General features: G+C 45.9%; 2 protein-coding genes across 3 annotated transcripts in view; one reads left to right on the top strand and one right to left on the bottom strand.

The window, feature by feature from the left end:
* The window catches only part of RNF207 (ring finger protein 207), a 291,616-nt gene that overhangs the window by 77,030 nt on the left and 196,191 nt on the right, over positions 1-18,395 (bottom strand). The window lies entirely within an intron of this gene.
* Positions 8,911-17,552, top strand: ICMT (isoprenylcysteine carboxyl methyltransferase). The gene is made up of 5 exons (XM_040429626.1): positions 8,911-9,138; positions 10,421-10,509; positions 13,383-13,552; positions 15,174-15,391; positions 16,785-17,552. The coding sequence occupies exons 1-5, from the start codon at positions 8,926-8,928 to the stop codon at positions 16,965-16,967; spliced, it is 873 nt and encodes a 290-aa protein (XP_040285560.1). The 5' UTR covers positions 8,911-8,925; the 3' UTR covers positions 16,968-17,552.

The raw sequence follows: 18,395 nt of genomic DNA, 5'->3' as shown, positions 1-18,395 counted from the left end.
GTGCCAACTTTGGTGAAGATCGGTCCAGTCATTTGGTCGCACATAAAGAACGTCCAGACAGACGTCTAGACAGACAGACAGAAATTCATTTTTATATATGTAAGAGATTATAAGAGATAAGAGATAAGGTCTCATGCACACGACAGTATGTATTTTGCGGTCCGCAAAAAATACGGATGACGTCCGTGTGCATTCCGTATTTTGCGGAACGGAACAGCTGGCCCTTATTAGAACAGTCCTATCCTTGCCCGTAATGCAGACAATAATAGGACATGTTCTATTTTTTTGCGGAACGAAAATACGGACATACGGAAACGGAATGCACATGGAGTAACTCCTGTTTTTTTTGCGGACCCATTGAAAAACGGAACAGACATGGAAAGAAAATACATTTGTGTGCATGAGCCCTAATGGAAATTGCTCCATTATCCTGTGTACAAATCACTATATCACAGTCAGCTCAGTGCTGCCAGCTAGTGGCCTGAACTGGGATATACTAATAATGAGCCTGGAAGCCTAGTGCAGGATGACGCTCATTATTAGAACAGAGGGCTTTGCCCGATCTCCACTCCTGTTGTTAGTACATTATTACAAGATTCGGAGCCTCACTTTTCATTTTGCCCAGGGCCACATTTTGTCTAAAACCGTCCCTGCATAGATCATTAAGTGTAATTGCATAAGAAAGAACATTTTCCAGCTAAGGCTACTTTCACACTAGCGTTAATATTTTCCAGTATTGAGATCCATCATAGGGGCTCAATGCCGGAAAAAAACGCTTCCATTTTGTACCCATTCATTGTCAATGGAGACAAAACGTAACTGAACAGAATGGAATGCTCCAAAATGCATTCTGTTCTCATACCGGAGAGTAAGCCACAGCATGCTGCGGATCGCTTTCCGTCCTGGGATACGGAGCAAAACGGATCTGTCATGACCCACAATGCAAGTCAATGGGGACGGATCTGTTTTCTCTGACACAATCTGACAGAATAGAAAATGGATCCGTCCTCCATTGACTTTCAGTGGAGTTCATGACGGATCCGTCTTGGGTATGTTACTGTCACAGCCAGACAGCTGAGAAGCGCTCACAGGAGCTTCTCAGATCCTCCTCCTTGAATTTCTTTGTTTTGGTTTAGTTTCTCATCTCGTTAGTCTATCTCAGCTGTCATGCAGTTGGACTAATTGCTACCCTTTAAGTTCCTCCCCATAATGCAGAGTGTGTGTGCATGCTGTTCCCAGTTCCCACTCCTCAGTCGTAAGTCGTCTGCAAGATAAGTGCTGTTTATGTATTTATGATTTTGTCTTTTCTGGATCCAGGTGACCCTGACTCCCTCCGTGTCAGTGTAGGGAGCCGGTGGTCGTGTCCCTTCACTATTGTAGGGTCTTCAGGTAATAGATAGCCGAGGAACGTGGATATGCGGCCATCCACCTTTGGGGTGTTCGCATAGGCTGAGCAGTGAGGGAGAGCGGCAGGTCTATTGCAGGGGTCTCCCTTTGTTCCTTAGTTGTGGATCCAGAGAGACATTGTTTATATGGTATTGTCTTGTTTCCTGTACACCATCCATGACATTATCAGCCGCCAAAACCTTCTCAAGCATGGATCCGGTTTCACTTTTGGCTGAACGCTTTCAGGGTCTTTCTTTGGAGGTAGCTGATCTCCGTAAGACTTTTTCTCAGTTTCAAGTGACCGGTTCAGCTTGCGTTCATGGAGTTTGTGCTGAGCCTAAGATCTCGCTCCCGGATACGTTCTCCGGGGGTAGTGAGAATTTTGTGCGTTTTAGAGAGGCTTGCAAACTCCATTTTCGCCTTCTTCCCCATTCTTCTGGTGATGAAGAACGGAGGGTGGGGATCATTATATCGCTGCTCAGGGGTAACTCTCAGTCCTGGGCCTTTTCGCTGCCGGAGGGGGCACGGCCCCTTCGTTCAGTGGATGAATTCTTTTTAGCCCTGGGTCAGATATATGATGATCCGGATCGTATTGCTCTGGCTGAGTCTAGACTACGTCTGTTATGCCAGGGTAAACAATCCGCAGAGATATACTGTTCAGAATTTCGGAGATGGGCAGCAGATACGGGTTGGAATGATGCTGCACTCCGAAGTCAATTTTGCTATGGTCTTTCAGAGGGATTGAAAGATGCATTTGCCTTTCATGAAAGACCTACCTCCTTGGATTCTGCTATGTCTCAGGCTGTTCGTATTGACAGGCGTCTTAGAGAGAGAGGAGAGATCTCTCCTTCCTGTCATACTCAGTCCCGGGACAGTGCAGCGGTCTCATTCTGTGCACAGGGGTCTCAGTCGCTGTCAGCCCCTTCTGAGCAGGAGTCCATGCAGCTGGGGTTGATTGCCTCTGACAATAGAAGATTCAGCCCGCAGGGGAGGGTTTGTTTTTGTTGTGGAGGTATAAATCATCTGGCAAATGTTTGTCCCTCTAGGAGATTCAGGCAGTTTTCTGGGAGTAATAAAGAGACAAAAAGGAAAAAATCTTTTAAAAATGTTCCGTCTGTTACTATTGGCAGGGTTGAGGCGGAAATTGAAGGTTTTCCGTTTGCTTGTAGTTCCCGTTTTGTCCTGCCTGCTAGGGTGGCGCTAGAGAGCAAAAGCATTTTTTGTGAGATTTTTGTGGATAGTGGAGCAGCTGTCAACCTCATTGATAATCAATTTGCAATAACTCATGGTTTCCAGGTATGCTCTTTGGGAAAGGATATTCCTGTTTTTGCTATTGATTCAGCTCCACTTTCTCAGAAATCATTAAAGGGCATAGTTCACAATATCCGTTTAATTGTGAGTGATGCTCATGTTGAGGATGTGTCATGTTTCGTCCTTAGCGGTTTGCCTACTCCTCTAGTGTTGGGGCTACCCTGGCTCACTAAACATAACCCCACCATTGATTGGCAAGCGAGGCAAATAAATGGTTGGAGTAACTTTTGCAGAGAGAATTGCCTCATAACATCTGTTTCTGAGGTTTCTACTAAGACTGTACCACCTTTTCTCTCTGAATTTTCGGATGTCTTCTCTGAGAGTGGAGTTCAGGGTTTACCTCCGCACAGGGAGTATGATTGCCCTATTAATCTCATCCCAGGCGCCAAGCTGCCTAAATCTCGTTTATACAATCTCTCCCAACCTGAGAGGGTCGCTATGCGGGCTTATATCTCTGAGAGTCTGAGAAAAGGACACATACGACCCTCGAAGTCACCTGTTGCCGCTGGTTTTTTCTTTGTTAAGAAAAAAGATGGTTCTTTAAGACTTTGTCTGGATTTCAGGGAGCTGAACAGTATCACTATTCGTGATCCTTATCCGCTTCCTCTGATCCCAGACCTGTTTAACCAGGTTGTTGGGGCTAAAGTCTTTTCCAAATTAGACCTAAGAGGGGCATACAACCTGGTTAGGGTCAGAGAAGGAGACGAATGGAAGACGGCTTTCAATACCCCTGAGGGCCATTTTGAGAATTTGGTTATGCCTTTTGGTTTGATGAATGCCCCAGCCGTTTTTCAGCATTTCGTCAACAGCATTTTTTATCATTTAATGGGAAAATTTGTATTAGTGTATTTGGATGACATTTTGATTTTTTCTCCTGATTTCAAGACTCATAAGGAACACTTACGTCAGGTCGTGCTCATCCTGCGGGAGAATAAATTATACGCGAAACTGGAAAAATGTGTGTTTGCGGTTCCAGAAATCCAATTTCTGGGGTTTCTTGTCTCCGCTTCTGGTTTTCGCATGGACCCCGAGAAGGTCCGCGCTGTGCTTGAGTGGGAGCTTCCTGAGAATCAGAAGGCGCTGATGCGTTTTTTGGGCTTTGCCAATTATTACAGGAAATTTATTTTGAATTATTCCTCTGTTGTTAAACCACTCACTGATATGACTAGAAAGGGGGTAGATTTTTCTTCCTGGTCGGTAGAGGCGCGTAAGGCCTTTTCTAATATCAAGGAGAGTTTTGCTTCCGCTCCCATCCTAGTACAACCTGATATTTCGTTACCCTTCATAGTTGAGGTTGATGCTTCTGAGGTAGGGGTGGGTGCGGTCTTGTCTCAGGGTTCCTCTCCTGCCAAATGGCAACCGTGTGCCTTTTTCTCAAAGAAACTCTCCTCCGCAGAGAGAAATTATGATGTGGGAGATAGGGAATTGTTGGCCATCAAGTTGGCTTTTGAGGAATGGCGCCATTGGCTAGAGGGAGCCAGACACCCTATTACCGTGTTTACTGACCATAAAAATCTGGCCTACTTGGAGTCAGCCAAGCGTCTGAACCCGAGACAGGCCAGATGGTCTTTGTTCTTTTCAAGGTTTAATTTTGTTGTTACGTTCCGCCCTGGGGTTAAGAATGTGAAGGCAGATGCCCTGTCACGTTGTTTTCCGGGAGGTGGGAATTTTGAAGACCCGGGTCCCATTTTGGCTGAAGGTGTGGTGGTCTCTGCTCTTTTTCCTGAATTGGAGGCAGAGGTGCAGGCAGCCCAGTCAGAAGCTCCTGATATTTGTCCTCCTGGGAGGTTGTTTGTGCCTCTCGCTTTGAGACACAAGATTTTTAAAGAACACCACGACACGGTCCTTGCTGGGCACCCGGGGGCAAGAGCCACACTGGATCTCATCGCTCGGAGATTCTGGTGGCCTGCGCTTCGTAAGTCGGTTGAGGGTTTTGTGGCAGCTTGCGAGACTTGCGCTCGTGCCAAGGTCCCTCTTTCACGGCCATCTGGTCCTCTCCTTCCTTTGCCCATTCCTTCCCGTCCTTGGACACATCTGTCCATGGACTTCATAACGGACTTGCCTCGTTCCTCGGGGAAGTCTGTGATTCTGGTGGTGGTGGACCGTTTTAGCAAAATGGTGCATTTTATCCCTTTTCCTGGTTTGCCCAATGCTAAGACGCTGGCGCAGGCATTTATTGACCACATTGTCAAATTGCATGGGATTCCTTCAGACATAGTCTCTGATAGGGGCACGCAGTTTGTTTCCAGATTCTGGAAGGCTTTCTGTTCTCGCTTGGGGGTTCGGTTGTCATTCTCTTCTGCTTTCCATCCGCAGTCGAATGGCCAGACAGAGCGCGTCAATCAGAATCTGGAGACATATCTGCGCTGTTTTGTGGCGGAGAATCAGGAGGATTGGTGTTCTTTTTTGTCCCTTGCTGAGTTTGCTTTAAATAACCGTCGTCAGGAGTCCTCTGATAAGTCACCATTTTTTGGTGCATATGGGTTCCATCCGCAGTTTGGGACTTTCTCGGGAGAGGGCTCTTCTGGTTTGCCTGATGAGGACAGATTCTCCTCGTCTTTGTCATCTATTTGGCAAAAGATTCAGGATAATCTAAAGAGCATGAGTGAGAGATATAAGCGTGTGGCGGATAAGAGACGTGTGCCTGGTCCGGACCTGAATGTTGGTGATCTGGTATGGTTGTCTACCAAGAATATAAAATTGAAGGTTCCCTCCTGGAAGTTGGGTCCTAGGTTTATTGGGCCTTACAAGATCCTGTCTGTCATCAATCCTGTTGCCTACCTTCTTGATCTTCCTCAGACTTGGAAGATCCATAATGTTTTTCATAAGTCCTTATTGAAACCTTATGTTCAACCTATTGTACCCTCGCCTTTGCCTCCTCCTCCGATTATGGTTGATGGAAATCTTGAATTTCAGGTCTCTAGGATTGTGGATTCTCGTCTTGTCCGCGGTTCCCTCCAGTACCTCGTTCATTGAGAGGGTTATGGTCCTGAGGAGAGGATGTGGGTCCCAGTGACGGACATTAAGGCCTCTCGTCTCATCAGGGCTTTCCATAGGTCCCATCCTGAGAAGGTGGGCTCTGAGTGTCCGGAGTCCACTCCTAGAGGGAGGGGTACTGTCACAGCCAGACAGCTGAGAAGCGCTCACAGGAGCTTCTCAGATCCTCCTCCTTGAATTTCTTTGTTTTGGTTTAGTTTCTCATCTCGTTAGTCTATCTCAGCTGTCATGCAGTTGGACTAATTGCTACCCTTTAAGTTCCTCCCCATAATGCAGTAGTGTGCGGCTGATACAACTTCCTGGAGTGTGTGTGCATGCTGTTCCCAGTTCCCAGTTCCCAGTTCCCAGTTCCCACTCCTCAGTTGTCAGTCGTCTGCAAGATAAGTGCTGTTTATGTATTTATGATTTTGTCTTTTCTGGATCCAGGTGACCCTGACTCCCTCCGTGTCAGTGTAGGGAGCCGGTGGTCGTGTCCCTTCACTATTGTAGGGTCTTCAGGTAATAGATAGCCGAGGAACGTGGATATGCGGCCATCCACCTTTGGGGTGTTCGCATAGGCTGAGCAGTGAGGGAGAGCGGCAGGTCTATTGCAGGGGTCTCCCTTTGTTCCTTAGTTGTGGATCCAGAGAGACATTGTTTATATGGTATTGTCTTGTTTCCTGTACACCATCCGTGACAGTTACAGATAATACAACCGGATCCGTTCATAGTGAATGCAGATGGTTGTGACAGTATAGACAGTGTAGGAAACGGATGGAACAGCTGCCGGGCCTGGTCTGAGAGAGCGATCTTTACTAGCCACAGGAATGGGGGCGGCATGAAAGGAAGGGGTTGCGAAAAAATTACTGGAGGGGGGTCCCCATTCAAAAATTTGCTGTGGGGCCCAGTCATTTCTAGCTACGCCACTGAGCCTAAGGTTACTTTCACATCTGCGTTTTCCTTTCTGCTATTGAAATCCGGCAGAGGGTTTCAAAACCGGAGGGAAACGCATTCGTTTTGTCCCCATACATTGTCAATGGAGACAAAACTGAACAAACCGGAAAGATGTGCACCAGAATGCATTGCGTTCCAGTTTGGTGCGTTCCCATGGCGGACACAAAACCGCTGCAAGCAGAGTTTTTGTGTGCATCATGGCATACTGATCAAGACATCGTTTTTTCAGACAAGAAAAAAACTGATCTGGGGCCCATTGACTTACAATGATTTTAGTGCCGTCTTGTTCATTTTGGAGATAATACAGCCGGATTCGTTCTGAACGGATGCAGACGGTTGTATTATTCGAACGGATGCGTTTTTACTGAACCCTCCCGGATCCAGCAAAACCTCAGATGTGCAGGTAGCTTCAAGATAAGGCCACACAGAGGTTTTTGTAGAAGGTTTTTAGGTAGATCTTCCTGCAGGATTTTCAGTCAAAACCAGAAGCGGATCCGGCAGGAAAGAGAAGTATAAACCCTTTCTTTATATTTCCACTTCTGACCTTGGCATTCTGCAGGTAAACCTCCTTCACTTTATCAGTGACAATCTTCTGCCATTTCCTACAGCTCCTTTGGATATCCTGATGGAATATCCTGATGTTATTTCACATAAGATAAGCAGCGCCAGAGATAAGCAGCGTCCACAAAACATTGGAATCTGTCAAAAATCAGTCACAGGCAAAAGTTATATTCAAACCTTCTATAAATATGCTTATGCCTACCAGGCTCGGACTGGCCCACAGGGGTACAGGTGAATCCCCCGATGGGCCCCTGAGCAAGGTGGGCCCTAGTCTCCTACCCCATGCACAAGTGGCACATAACACAGTAGATTTACTGCACTACATACATATATTCAATGTACAGCACCTCAACCAGCCTATGTTCATATAAAAAAACGTGATAGATTATTAAAGAAACTCCTCAGTTTATTATTATAGACACAATCACAGCTGAGGTGACTTCTAGGTATAGAGGAAAGCTGCCAGTGTCCTCTTCTCCAGGACCTACCTTCTCAGAGCTGAGATGACTTCTAGGTATAGAGGAAAGCTGCCAGTGTCCTCTTCTCCAGGACTTACCTTCTCAGAGCTGAGATGACTTCTAGGTATAGGGGAAAGCTGCCAGTGTCCTCTTCTCCAGGACTTACCTTCTCAGAGCTGAGATGACTTCTAGGTATAGGGGAAAGCTGCCAGTGTCCTCTTCTCCAGGACCTACCTTCTCAGAGCTGAGATGACTTCTAGGTATAGAGGAAAGCTGCCAGTGTCCTCTTCTCCAGGACCTACCTTCTCAGAGCTGAGATGACTTCTAGGTATAGAGGAAAGCTGCCAGTGTCCTCTTCTCCAGGACTTACCGTCTCAGAGCTGAGATGACTTATAGGTATAGGGGAAAGCTGCCAGTGTCCTCTTCTCCAGGACCTACATTCTCAGAGCTGAGATGACTTCTAGGTATAGGGGAAAGCTGCCAGTATCCTCTTCTCCAGGACCTACCTTCTCAGAGCTGAGATGACTTCTAGGTATAGAGGAAAGCTGCCAGTGTCCTCTTCTCCAGGACCTACCTTCTCAGAGCTGAGATGACTTCTAGGTATAGAGGAAAGCTGCCAGTATCCTCTTCTCCAGGACCTACCTTCTCAGAGCTGAGATGACTTCTAGGTATAGAGGAAAGCTGCCAGTGTCCTCTTCTCCAGGACCTACCTTCTCAGAGCTGAGATGACTTCTAGGTATAGAGGAAAGCTGCCAGTATCCTCTTCTCCAGGACCTACCTTCTCAGAGCTGCTGCAGGAACCCCTAAAATCAATCATCTGGTAGCATCTTGCTGCTGGTAATATTTGAATGTATCCATACGGTGGGCTCCCAAAATAAATTTTACTGGTGGGCCTTAAGCACCCCAGTCCGACACTGATGCCTACATTTTCAATACCTCTGCTTACTGTTACTGACTAGAAACTGCCCTGTCATGTAAGGATCACACAGAGTAAGACATTAGTAGCTATTATTATTGGTTTGGAACACGGGAGTTTCAAGTTACACCTCTCTAAGTTCCCATTCAATGACAGTAAACTGGTCTTTTTTTGCATTTTATTAGTTTTTTGGGCTGGAAAATCATTCACCGCAACATATCCTGTAGAATAGAACAGCGCTGCACTACCAAAATCCAACCAGCAGGTGTCGCTCCCTCTGTCCGATCACCTCCTAGTTTGCGTCTTCCAAGTCAGAGAGAGGACCGGAAGTGCGCGGCCGGGTTCCTCTTTGCCTCCTCCAAGATGGCCGGCAATGGGCTGATAGTGGAGGGCAGAGTGAGTTTGCTGAGTTTCTTGCTCGGGGTGTCGGTCATCTGGCTGCCGTTCATCACCAGCAGGTACACGGAGCCGGGGGAGACTCTGCTGGGCAGCCCGCCGGGGAGGATAACGCTGCTCGTGTTTGTAGCCCTTGTGAACGGGATCCTACTGCTGCTCTACCGGGCTCATCTCTACCAGGTACAGCATGGACGGGAGGAAGGCAGGGGCACGTGGAGGGGGGCCCTCTGGGCTGGCATAGTGGGACTGTAGACAGCTACTCCTCATGGTGGACTCCATGTTACAGTGTTCCTAAAGGCAGAGCATTACTTTCTATCACAGCCACCGTTGTGGGGCTTAAAGGGCATCTCCACTTTTTGCGAAGCTGAAAGGAGTCGACCCACAATTGAAACCTATCACTTATTTGCAAGATAAGTGATACTTTTCTGATGGATGAAAGCAGGGACCTCCACCAATCAAGAAAATGGGGGCACCTGAGTCATCTTCTTCCTCTTTTCAACATGTTTCCTGGTAGTCACCAGACTCCTGAATCTATCTCTCTATGTAAGGGGGGCTATATACACTACAGATCTAGACGGCAGTTTGGGTGACAACCTCTTATAAAAGCTGTAATGGCAGCCACGTTGCCAGTTAACCCTCCTTTCCCAGAATCGGAGGATGGTCCTCAGTGGGCAAATCCTTTAAATCTTCATACAGGGTTTGATAGATCTTTTGCTCTTCATCTTGGTTTTTAATAATTTGATATTTTATTCCCTTCCAAGAGAGCAGTGCATTGTGGGAGCTCAGCTGGTCTAGGGGTGGCCCACCGAGGTCCTCCGATTTTCCGGGTTCAGCTGTTTGAATCTCCCATTAAAATCAATGAGTAAGGGCTTATAACATGTGATCAGCCCGGGAAATGCCGTCCGTGTGTCGGCCGCGTCTCCCAGGCCGACCGCTGCTCCCCTGACTGTATGATAGTAATTTCTGATGGTCTCTGATGTACGGTGCTGACATCGTGAGTACAGTACAGTAGCCCCACAATCAGATATGAACTGATTGTATCATAAATTACTGTGATGCAGTCTGTTCATCAGGGGATCTGCGGATGACCCAGGAGATGTAGACGACCCATGGACCGTGTTTTCCGGACCAATTGTGGTAGTTTGCATGAGCCCTGAGAATGTATTGCATGGTGGTGGTGAATCCTCCAGGGCCTTCAGCGTGTTTCTGCTCTGACTTGTAGAAGGTTTAACACCCCCTCCTCCTGCTCTATGATGTCCGTGTGCCGTAATAGAACATATAGCCATCTGGACATCCCCTCTAAGTGCTGGCTTTTTAGTGTTCAGGTCAGCACCGAAGAGATTTCAGCTAAGAGGATTCCAGCGATCAAATTAAGAGCAGCTGACAGCAGAGCAGTGGGGGTCGGGAGCATGTCACTTGTGATCACATCATCTGATATCACTACTGTTATCTGTGCCCGCAGGTCGCCATCCGAGCTGCCTTATTAGGCTTTGCGTTTGGTTGTGGCTTATTGGTGAGCATCACCCAGTCACCATGGAGGCACTTTGGGTGGTAAGTAATAACGATCGATCACTTACCTTGTCATTCAGGCTGAGAGCAGGATGCCGTGTATAGGCCTCTAAAGAGGACCTGTCACCTCTCCTGACATGCCTGTTTTAACAGCTTCATGCATTCCCCATGTAATAACAATTCTGGAGCATCTATTCTTATGGCTCTATGTTGTGCCATCCCTTTATTATTTCTACTAGAAGTTATGAATGAATTGCTAGCAGTCTGCAGTAAGGGCACAGAGGGGAGGTAACAAGTTGGGGGGGGGGGGGGGGGGGTGTCCCTGCACAGACTGACTCTATCCAATCAGTTCTGCCATTGTCTGACTGTGCAGGGACCCCCCCCCCCCCCCCAACTGGTTACCTCCCCTCTGTACCCTTACTGAAGGCTAATAGCAATTCATTTATAACTTCTAGTACAAATAATACAGGAATGGTACATAGAGCCATAAGAATAGACGCTCCAGAATTGGTATTACATGGGGAATGCATGAAGCTATTAAAACAGGCATGTCAGGAGAGGTGACAGGTTCTCTTTAAATGGCAGAATGTAGCTTGTCTTAAAGTAAGGGCTCATTCAGACGGCCGTATGCTGTCCGCAAAAATACTGAATGCTATCCTTATTTTTGTAGACCCCTAAACTTCAATGGGGCCATGTCCTGATTTTCACAGACAAGTATAGGACATGTTTCATTTGTTTTGCGGAACCGTGGAATAGAAAAGGGCCCCATAGAAGTGAATGGGTCAGCCTTTAATCCGCAAAAAAACGGATCTGCATTTTTGCGGATAGCATACGGCTGTCTGAATGAGCCCTAAACCACAAATATTTGGAAAAAAAAACTTCCTAATAACTTCTGGTCTGAAGCTCTAATCTCTTGAAACGGGCCCCAGGCCTGAACTGCTGACAGATTCCGAGGCCGTCACCGCTTCAAGTGTCTGTCGGGAGCAGCAGCATTATGGAGGCTGTATGTGGACTCAGAGACCTGGCCTGGAGAGTGGCAGCCATGTGTAGACATTGATGTCTTTGGTGGTTTGGATCCACATAAAGTCACCAAATGTGCTGACAGATGTCAGAAGGGAACGTGATGTGATTAGAATCTCTCAGTAGTGCAGCCTCAAGCTCTAGATCTGTAACTTCAGTCTACTGTATATTAACAAGTCTGAGAGCTTTGGGTGCCGGCAGTGCAGATGAATCCGAGGACAGTCCAGTGCGTGTTACATGCGCAATGAGGCAAAGCGTACGGTTCTTAGCTTCACATGCACCCAATGCTGCCGGAATTATCTTGGGTAATAGAAGAATTATTTTACTAAAATGTCCAGGGCTGGCTGGTTACAAAGAGAAAACCAGCTGTATGAAGGGGTTTCCCAGGATTCGGTCCCTTTTTAATTAGCCCCCCTGGCATGTGGTACCTAATAAAAGAATTAGCTCCATGCGCCAAATCTTCTGGTCCCCAGCTTGTTTACTTCCAGTTGGGTTACAGATGGGTTCACGTGTGCCGTTGACTAGCCTCAGCAGTAGAGTTTCTCCAAGCGGCACATGACCCAGCAGTGGCGTTCCGCTTTGGGACACATCTAAGCTGAGCCCTGTCATTGGCTGTAGCAGCACATGTGTACCACGGCCAGAACTTTGCTGAAATGGAGCTGGACAGGAGCAGTGGGGAGCAGGTCGGTATGATTTTTGTATTAAAGTCGTTGTCACTTCAACAAATGGCATTTATCATGTAGAGAAAAATAATATTAATGTATTGTGATTGTCCGTATTGCCTCCTTTGCCATTACATTATACGTTGCTTGTATCCAGGGGTTATGACCACCCTATGAGCCAGCGGCGGTGGATGTGCCTGCACACTATAGGAAAAAGCAGCCGCCTATGCGCACTCCCGGCCAGCGCCTTCTCCTATAGTGTGCACTGCTGAATTACAGGGTGGTCATAACCCATGGGTCTGAGCAGTGTATAATGGGATGGAAAAATGAACCAAGCCAGCAAAGGAGGCAATATGGACAATCGCCATACATTAGTAAGTGGCTTGTATTAATTTTGTGCCGTTTGCTAAAGTGAGACAACCCCTTTAACTCCAGACACAGATGAGCGAGTTAAGTGTGAGAAGCTTGTGGCAGTGTGAGTTCCTGTTCTGACCTCTGCTCCAACAGGATTGCATGGCATTACAATGATTTATAAGGCTGTGTGTCTCTGTGAGACCTGAAATCTATTGAATTACACTGACATAATGCTGTTAGTGTAATTTAGCACGTTCCAGGTCTCGCAGGGACACACAGCCTTATAAATCATTGTAATGCCTTTTAGATCAGCAATTTTCTCCCATTGTACTCACTCGTCTGTGTCTGGCCTAAGTATGAGAAGCTACGGGGGCTCATTAAAAAGGGATTAAATCCTAAAAAAAATACCTTTAAGAACATGCTAGTGTTTTAGAGCCTCAAATCTAGTGACATGTCCCCTTTAATTTACACTTAAGTGACCCTACAGTTTGAAAATATCCTGACATTTCAGATCATAATAATGGAGGGTCTATGAGCTTTGACCCCATCAATAACTAAAAGTGGCCCTAAACATTTTTATTTTCTTGAGTGCCTTCTCGCTTTACCTTTTAGCCTATGGATCTCCTTGCCTAACAATCAGTGGGGAAGTAATATGCCCAGAGACCCCTGTGCTAAAAGCCAAAGTGACACATTTCTATGTGAGACGCCACTGAACACACTTGACTTTTCCTAGAGACCTGCCAGGAATGGTTAACAGTATAGGACCCCTTTAAGACCAATGTATAAATTAGCCCCTTTGCCAGGCACCTTTTTAAAAAAAAAAAGTTTAAAGCTGAAATTCTTCTGATTTTTCGCCCTCTGCCTGTCTCTCGTTTCCAGGTACATGTGCTCGCTCTCATTCTTCCACTACTCCGAATATTTAATAACTGCGTTGAACAACCCTAAGAGCCTGTCTCTGGACTCCTTCCTGCTGAACCACAGTCTGGAATATACACTGGCCGCCATCTCCTCCTGGGTAGAATTCGCTATAGAGCAAACCATTTATCCAGGTTAGTGTCCTTGTTAGGTTGGGAACTGACCTGCAGAGTCATATGTTAGGTCTGTCGGCAAACTACTGGCACTGTTTACGGCAGCCTGTATTCTGCATCTGGATAAACCTAAAACCGCCTGGATCTGCTGACAAAAGCTTGTGTGTGTGTGTGTGTATAATGTGACCCTCCAGATGGTAGTAGAGTGGATGGAGTACCATATGGCTGCAGGGTCAGGCTACACAGGGTTTGTGTGCAGTCTGTGATCATAGTTCTGCATGTGAGCTGCATACACTAAACGATAGCCAGTCAGCTGTCCTATTTGGTTCATTTAAAGGGGTTATCCAAGACCTATAATGTCTCTTTCCCCCCTTTTCCCCCCCACCATATGCCAGGGCCCTGCACACAGATTGTACTTTCCTCGCTCCCCGGCACCAGTGTCGCATCTGATGCCGGCTTGGGGATGAGCCTCCCTAGCATCGCGGGTGCTGGGGAGCGAGGTACATACAATCTGTGTGAGGGGCCTGGGCATATGGAGGGTCATTATAAGTCTTGGATAACCCCTTTAAGAGGAATGATCAAGTTTCCCAACGTGCCTGTTGTAGTGATTTTTTTATTTTATTTTTATATTTCGCTTGAAATAACAATTTTTAAGAACCTTTCTTCAAACTCTCTTTTTATTGTTCCCTACCTCGGTTATTCTGGCTGAAGATGTATGACTAAATTAAGAATTGGGACTCCCTGTTCCCCTTGTCAGTGGTGGGCTCTTACAGTCTATGTCCAGTCAGTACTGGCAGTGTTCCTGTGTAGGGACACACCCTGTTGACAGAGGGATTAGGTAATGCCCAGTACTCAATGATTTTACACATTTCCAGGAGGGATATCACAACAATGAATTCTAAGAAAAGAAATGCAAGCATCTGCTAAAGAACACGTCAGGAGAGCTGGCATGTTCTCTATAATCAAAGGCTCCGGGACTTTTTTAATATATGATTGCATTGTACTTTGCGCTAGAATTTTTTTAAATTATTTTTTTCAATTGGAGTTTATTAAAAAATTTCAACAGTTTGTCCTCTACAGCTTTCACTTTCAGTGCATCTGCAGACTGGTGCTTCTCTTCAGTGACTCTGTCGGAGCTGCTCTGACAACAAGATTGGTAGCCCTTATCTCTGAACTGGTGACAAATCATAAATACTCCTATAAAGGGGATAACTATTATATTGGCGAGGGTCCTACTAGTGAGGGATAGTTTGCCATAGCTGGAATACCCCTTTAACTTACATGATCATTTTAATAAGAATTTAACGAAAATGAATGTTTATAGGCAGTTAGGAAAGTACGATACAGAACAGATCTGCCGGATTGGCTGTGGAGTAGACAAACTTGAACATTTTTAAGACCAAAAATTATGTTTAGCCCAAAATAAATAAAATGCAGTACTACTAAAACAAATGTCCTCAAAGGTTTCCATAGCCTTTAAGAGTAGTTTTATATTTCATATACACTGGAGCATAAAAAAATCTAAATATCCTTTAAATGCAACACGACATGACAAATCCCCACAGAAATAATCGTCCCTCAGTCCCGTGGTTTGTCGGTGCTCTTCTCTATCCTGACGGCTCTCCTCTATCCTGTTTTGCAGAAATGAAGCAGATCACGTGGCTGAGCGTCATCGGGCTGTTCATGGTTCTCTTCGGGGAGGCCCTGAGGAAATCTGCCATGCTCACAGCCGGATCCAATTTCAATCACATTGTACAAAATGAGAAATCTGAAACGCACACTCTGGTGACCAGTGGTGTTTACGCCTGGTTCAGGCACCCGTCCTATGTAGGCTGGTTCTACTGGAGCATTGGGACCCAGGTAAAAGCTTGTTGTTAACCCCTGATGTGTTATACCAGCCTGTGCCTCTTCTCTAAGGGAAATACGGGTTGTTTTGGATTAAAGCTTTGTATAATATCACATTTGGTCACTATGGAAAGCTGACTAAGGGCTCATTGACACGACTGTATGTGTTTTTTAGTCTGAAAATTGCAAAACGCGGATACTGACCTTGTGCATTTTGCGGAACGGAATGGCCAGCCTAATGATTTGTGGACAAGAATAGGAAATATTCTATCTTTTTTGCAGAGCCACGGAGCAGAAGTACGGATGCGGACAACACACGGTGTGCTGTCAACATCTTTTGCAGCCCCATTGAAATGAATGGGTCCATATCTGTTTCGCAAGATTGCAGAAGAGATGCAGTCTCAAATATACGGTTGTATGAATGAGCCCTGATACACATAAGATTGCTGTAGGCTAAACCATTGTCAGGGAGCGTCTTGAAAGGGTGTTCATGCATTGCACCAGGGTTCAGCAACCTCCGGCACGCCAGCTTTTCTGAAACTACAACTCCCAGGATGCTCTATTAACTTCTATGGGAGTTACAAGTGCATCCAAGCCGGGCGTGTATGCTGGGAGTTGTAATTTCACAGCAGCTGAAGTGCCGGAGGTTGTTGACCCCCTGCATTACAAAGACGGTCCCTTCGTTTCTATGGGAGCTGTGTGATGCTTCATTTATCCCATGGAGGCTCTGCAGGGCAATTGCACACTTGCTGCCAGGTTTCCCCACAGATTACAACTGATCTCTGGGAGTCCCAGCAGCCAGGCAGCATGTGACGAGCTTATTATCTGGTGACCGTCAAGAGTGCACCATTCACAGCTACAAGTTCAGTGTCAGCGTTTCCGGACCACTCTACCTATGTATTGTTTTATTGATGTCTAGGAATGAAACATCTCCATTTGTAATGTGAGTTTCCTGTAATTAACTAATAATACAGTGGTTTCCTGTAACCTGCAATTTCCCTTACAGCTATTAAAAACATTAATGTTACAGTAATTATTGCTTAGTTATACGGTAAAGACCATGATAAATGCAGGTTGCACAATACTACCCTAGGGACACAAACTAATATACTTCCCCTGTGTATAATAATATAACTACTATAGTATAGCTTTTCATGTACAATACTATAACTACTAATATACTGCCTCCTATGTACAGGAATATAACTACTATAATACTGCCTCCTATGTACAGGAATATAACTACTATAATACTGCTCCTGTGTACAAGAATATAACTACTATAATACTGCCTCCTATGTACAGGAATATAATTTAGAAAATAATACTGCACATTATAGAGAAAAATATAACCAGTAACGTATATATTATTTTTAGTTTTTATCTACAATTCTCTTGCATTTTGCAGGTTCTGCTGTGTAATCCAGTCTGCCTATTTGGCTACACTCTGGCATCCTGGAGGTTTTTTCGTGAGCGAGTCGAGGAGGAGGAATTTTCGCTAATTCACTTCTTTGGGCAGGAGTACGTAGATTATAAGAGGAATGTTCCCACAGGCTTGCCGTTTATAGGCGGAGTCAAGGTGGAGCCATAAGGTGGCGGTACAGCACATGGTGACGCACTTCCTGCACTGAGGATTCACGTGGCAGCTTCTCTCCTAGAGACCAGCACATGAGGCAGAGAACGATTAGAAGCCGAACTTACAGTCCTTTTCTTTAAATCGTGAGGATTCATTTAAGGGCTATGAAGATTCAGTCCACATGGAGCAGATTTATTTTATTTTTGGGAGGGGGGGTTCGAACTTTAATGGTCTGAATAGTCCTTTCTGGAATCCTATATAATACAGGGAGGGGTAACAACTTTTTTTTTTTTTTACAGAACATTTTATATATAAACTATTTAAAGGACATTGGTCTGTATGAATGAAACTCATTCTTCTATCTAGATCATTCATATGCATGGACGTTACACGTCAGCTCTACAGGCACAAGTGACCACGCCTCAGTCCGGGGGACGTGGCCGACACGATGCACCCATGGCTCTTCACGTCTAGTGGCCATTCTGTGCACTGTCTATATACATCCCTCAGACCTGAACCTAGCGTAGACCTGGTGTAACTCTTCTCTAAGCGAAAAACAGGTTGTGTTCAATTATTGCATAATATCACATTTGGATTGGATTTAGAGGGGGTACTCCTTTTGTATATGCCATCACATCATAGACCCTTCCCCCCCAAAGATCACACACCCTTTCTGATTACAGCTATGCTTCTGGCCATTCAATGTGCAGGGAACATCAACACCGCTTCATTCAAGTGAATGGTGCTGGTGTACTTGCCGTGAGAGAATGGGAATACGATTGTGCAGGGAAATAATATGTAAATGGTAGGTAAAGGGTTATTCCCTAGGCTATACCGTCAATGTGTGGTAGGGGCTCAACTTCTGGGTCTCCCACGAATCCTGAGCGCTGTGACCCCTTCTAAGTTTTGCAAAAACAGTCCCCCCCAGCTGCTAGGCTGTGCAGGCAACGGCCACTCTAATAGGGGCCCGTCTGCCGTTCTCTGCTCTCAGCACCTGCTGCTGATTCTGTTGGGTGTAAGATATTGCAGTGATTCATTTTATTTACTATAAAGCTTGACAGATTTGTGCGCAGAATGCTGCAGCACAGGACGTAGCCACCGAGGGATGTGGAAAGAGCAGGAGGCCTCTGCAATAAAAATGTTATTGACCACAAAGGGTTTTCTAGGCGCCTGACATTGATGAAATATCCTAAGGATAGGTCATCAGTATCCACCATGGTCTGACTCTCTGCACCCATACCGATCAGCGTTCAGCACTGGAGGTAGAAGCGGAGTGTAGTTACTGCAGCACAACTCTGCACGGACTGGAAATTGATGACTTATCCTGAAAATACTTAATGAATACCAGGAGGAGCCTGGAAAACCCCTTTAAAGGACATCCGTCAGCAGATTTGTACCTATGACACTGGCTGACCTGTTACATGTGCGCTTGGCAGCTGAAGG

This window comes from Bufo bufo, chromosome 1 (genome assembly GCF_905171765.1).
Source record: "Bufo bufo chromosome 1, aBufBuf1.1, whole genome shotgun sequence".
Taxonomy (NCBI): Eukaryota; Metazoa; Chordata; class Amphibia; order Anura; family Bufonidae; genus Bufo; species Bufo bufo.
The sequence above is the reverse complement of the archived record's forward strand: the minus strand, read 5'-3'. Positions and strand labels throughout refer to the sequence as shown.

Bases quoted from the DNA above. Each gene is read 5' to 3' on its own strand.
- ICMT (XM_040429626.1), top strand. From the start codon at position 8,926: ATGGCCGGCAATGGGCTGATAGTGGAGGGCAGAGTGAGTTTGCTGAGT. The intron at 10,510-13,382 runs GTAAGTAATAAC...TCTCGTTTCCAG, and splicing joins CCATGGAGGCACTTTGGGTG to GTACATGTGCTCGCTCTCAT. The intron at 15,392-16,784 runs GTAAAAGCTTGT...TGCATTTTGCAG, and splicing joins ACTGGAGCATTGGGACCCAG to GTTCTGCTGTGTAATCCAGT.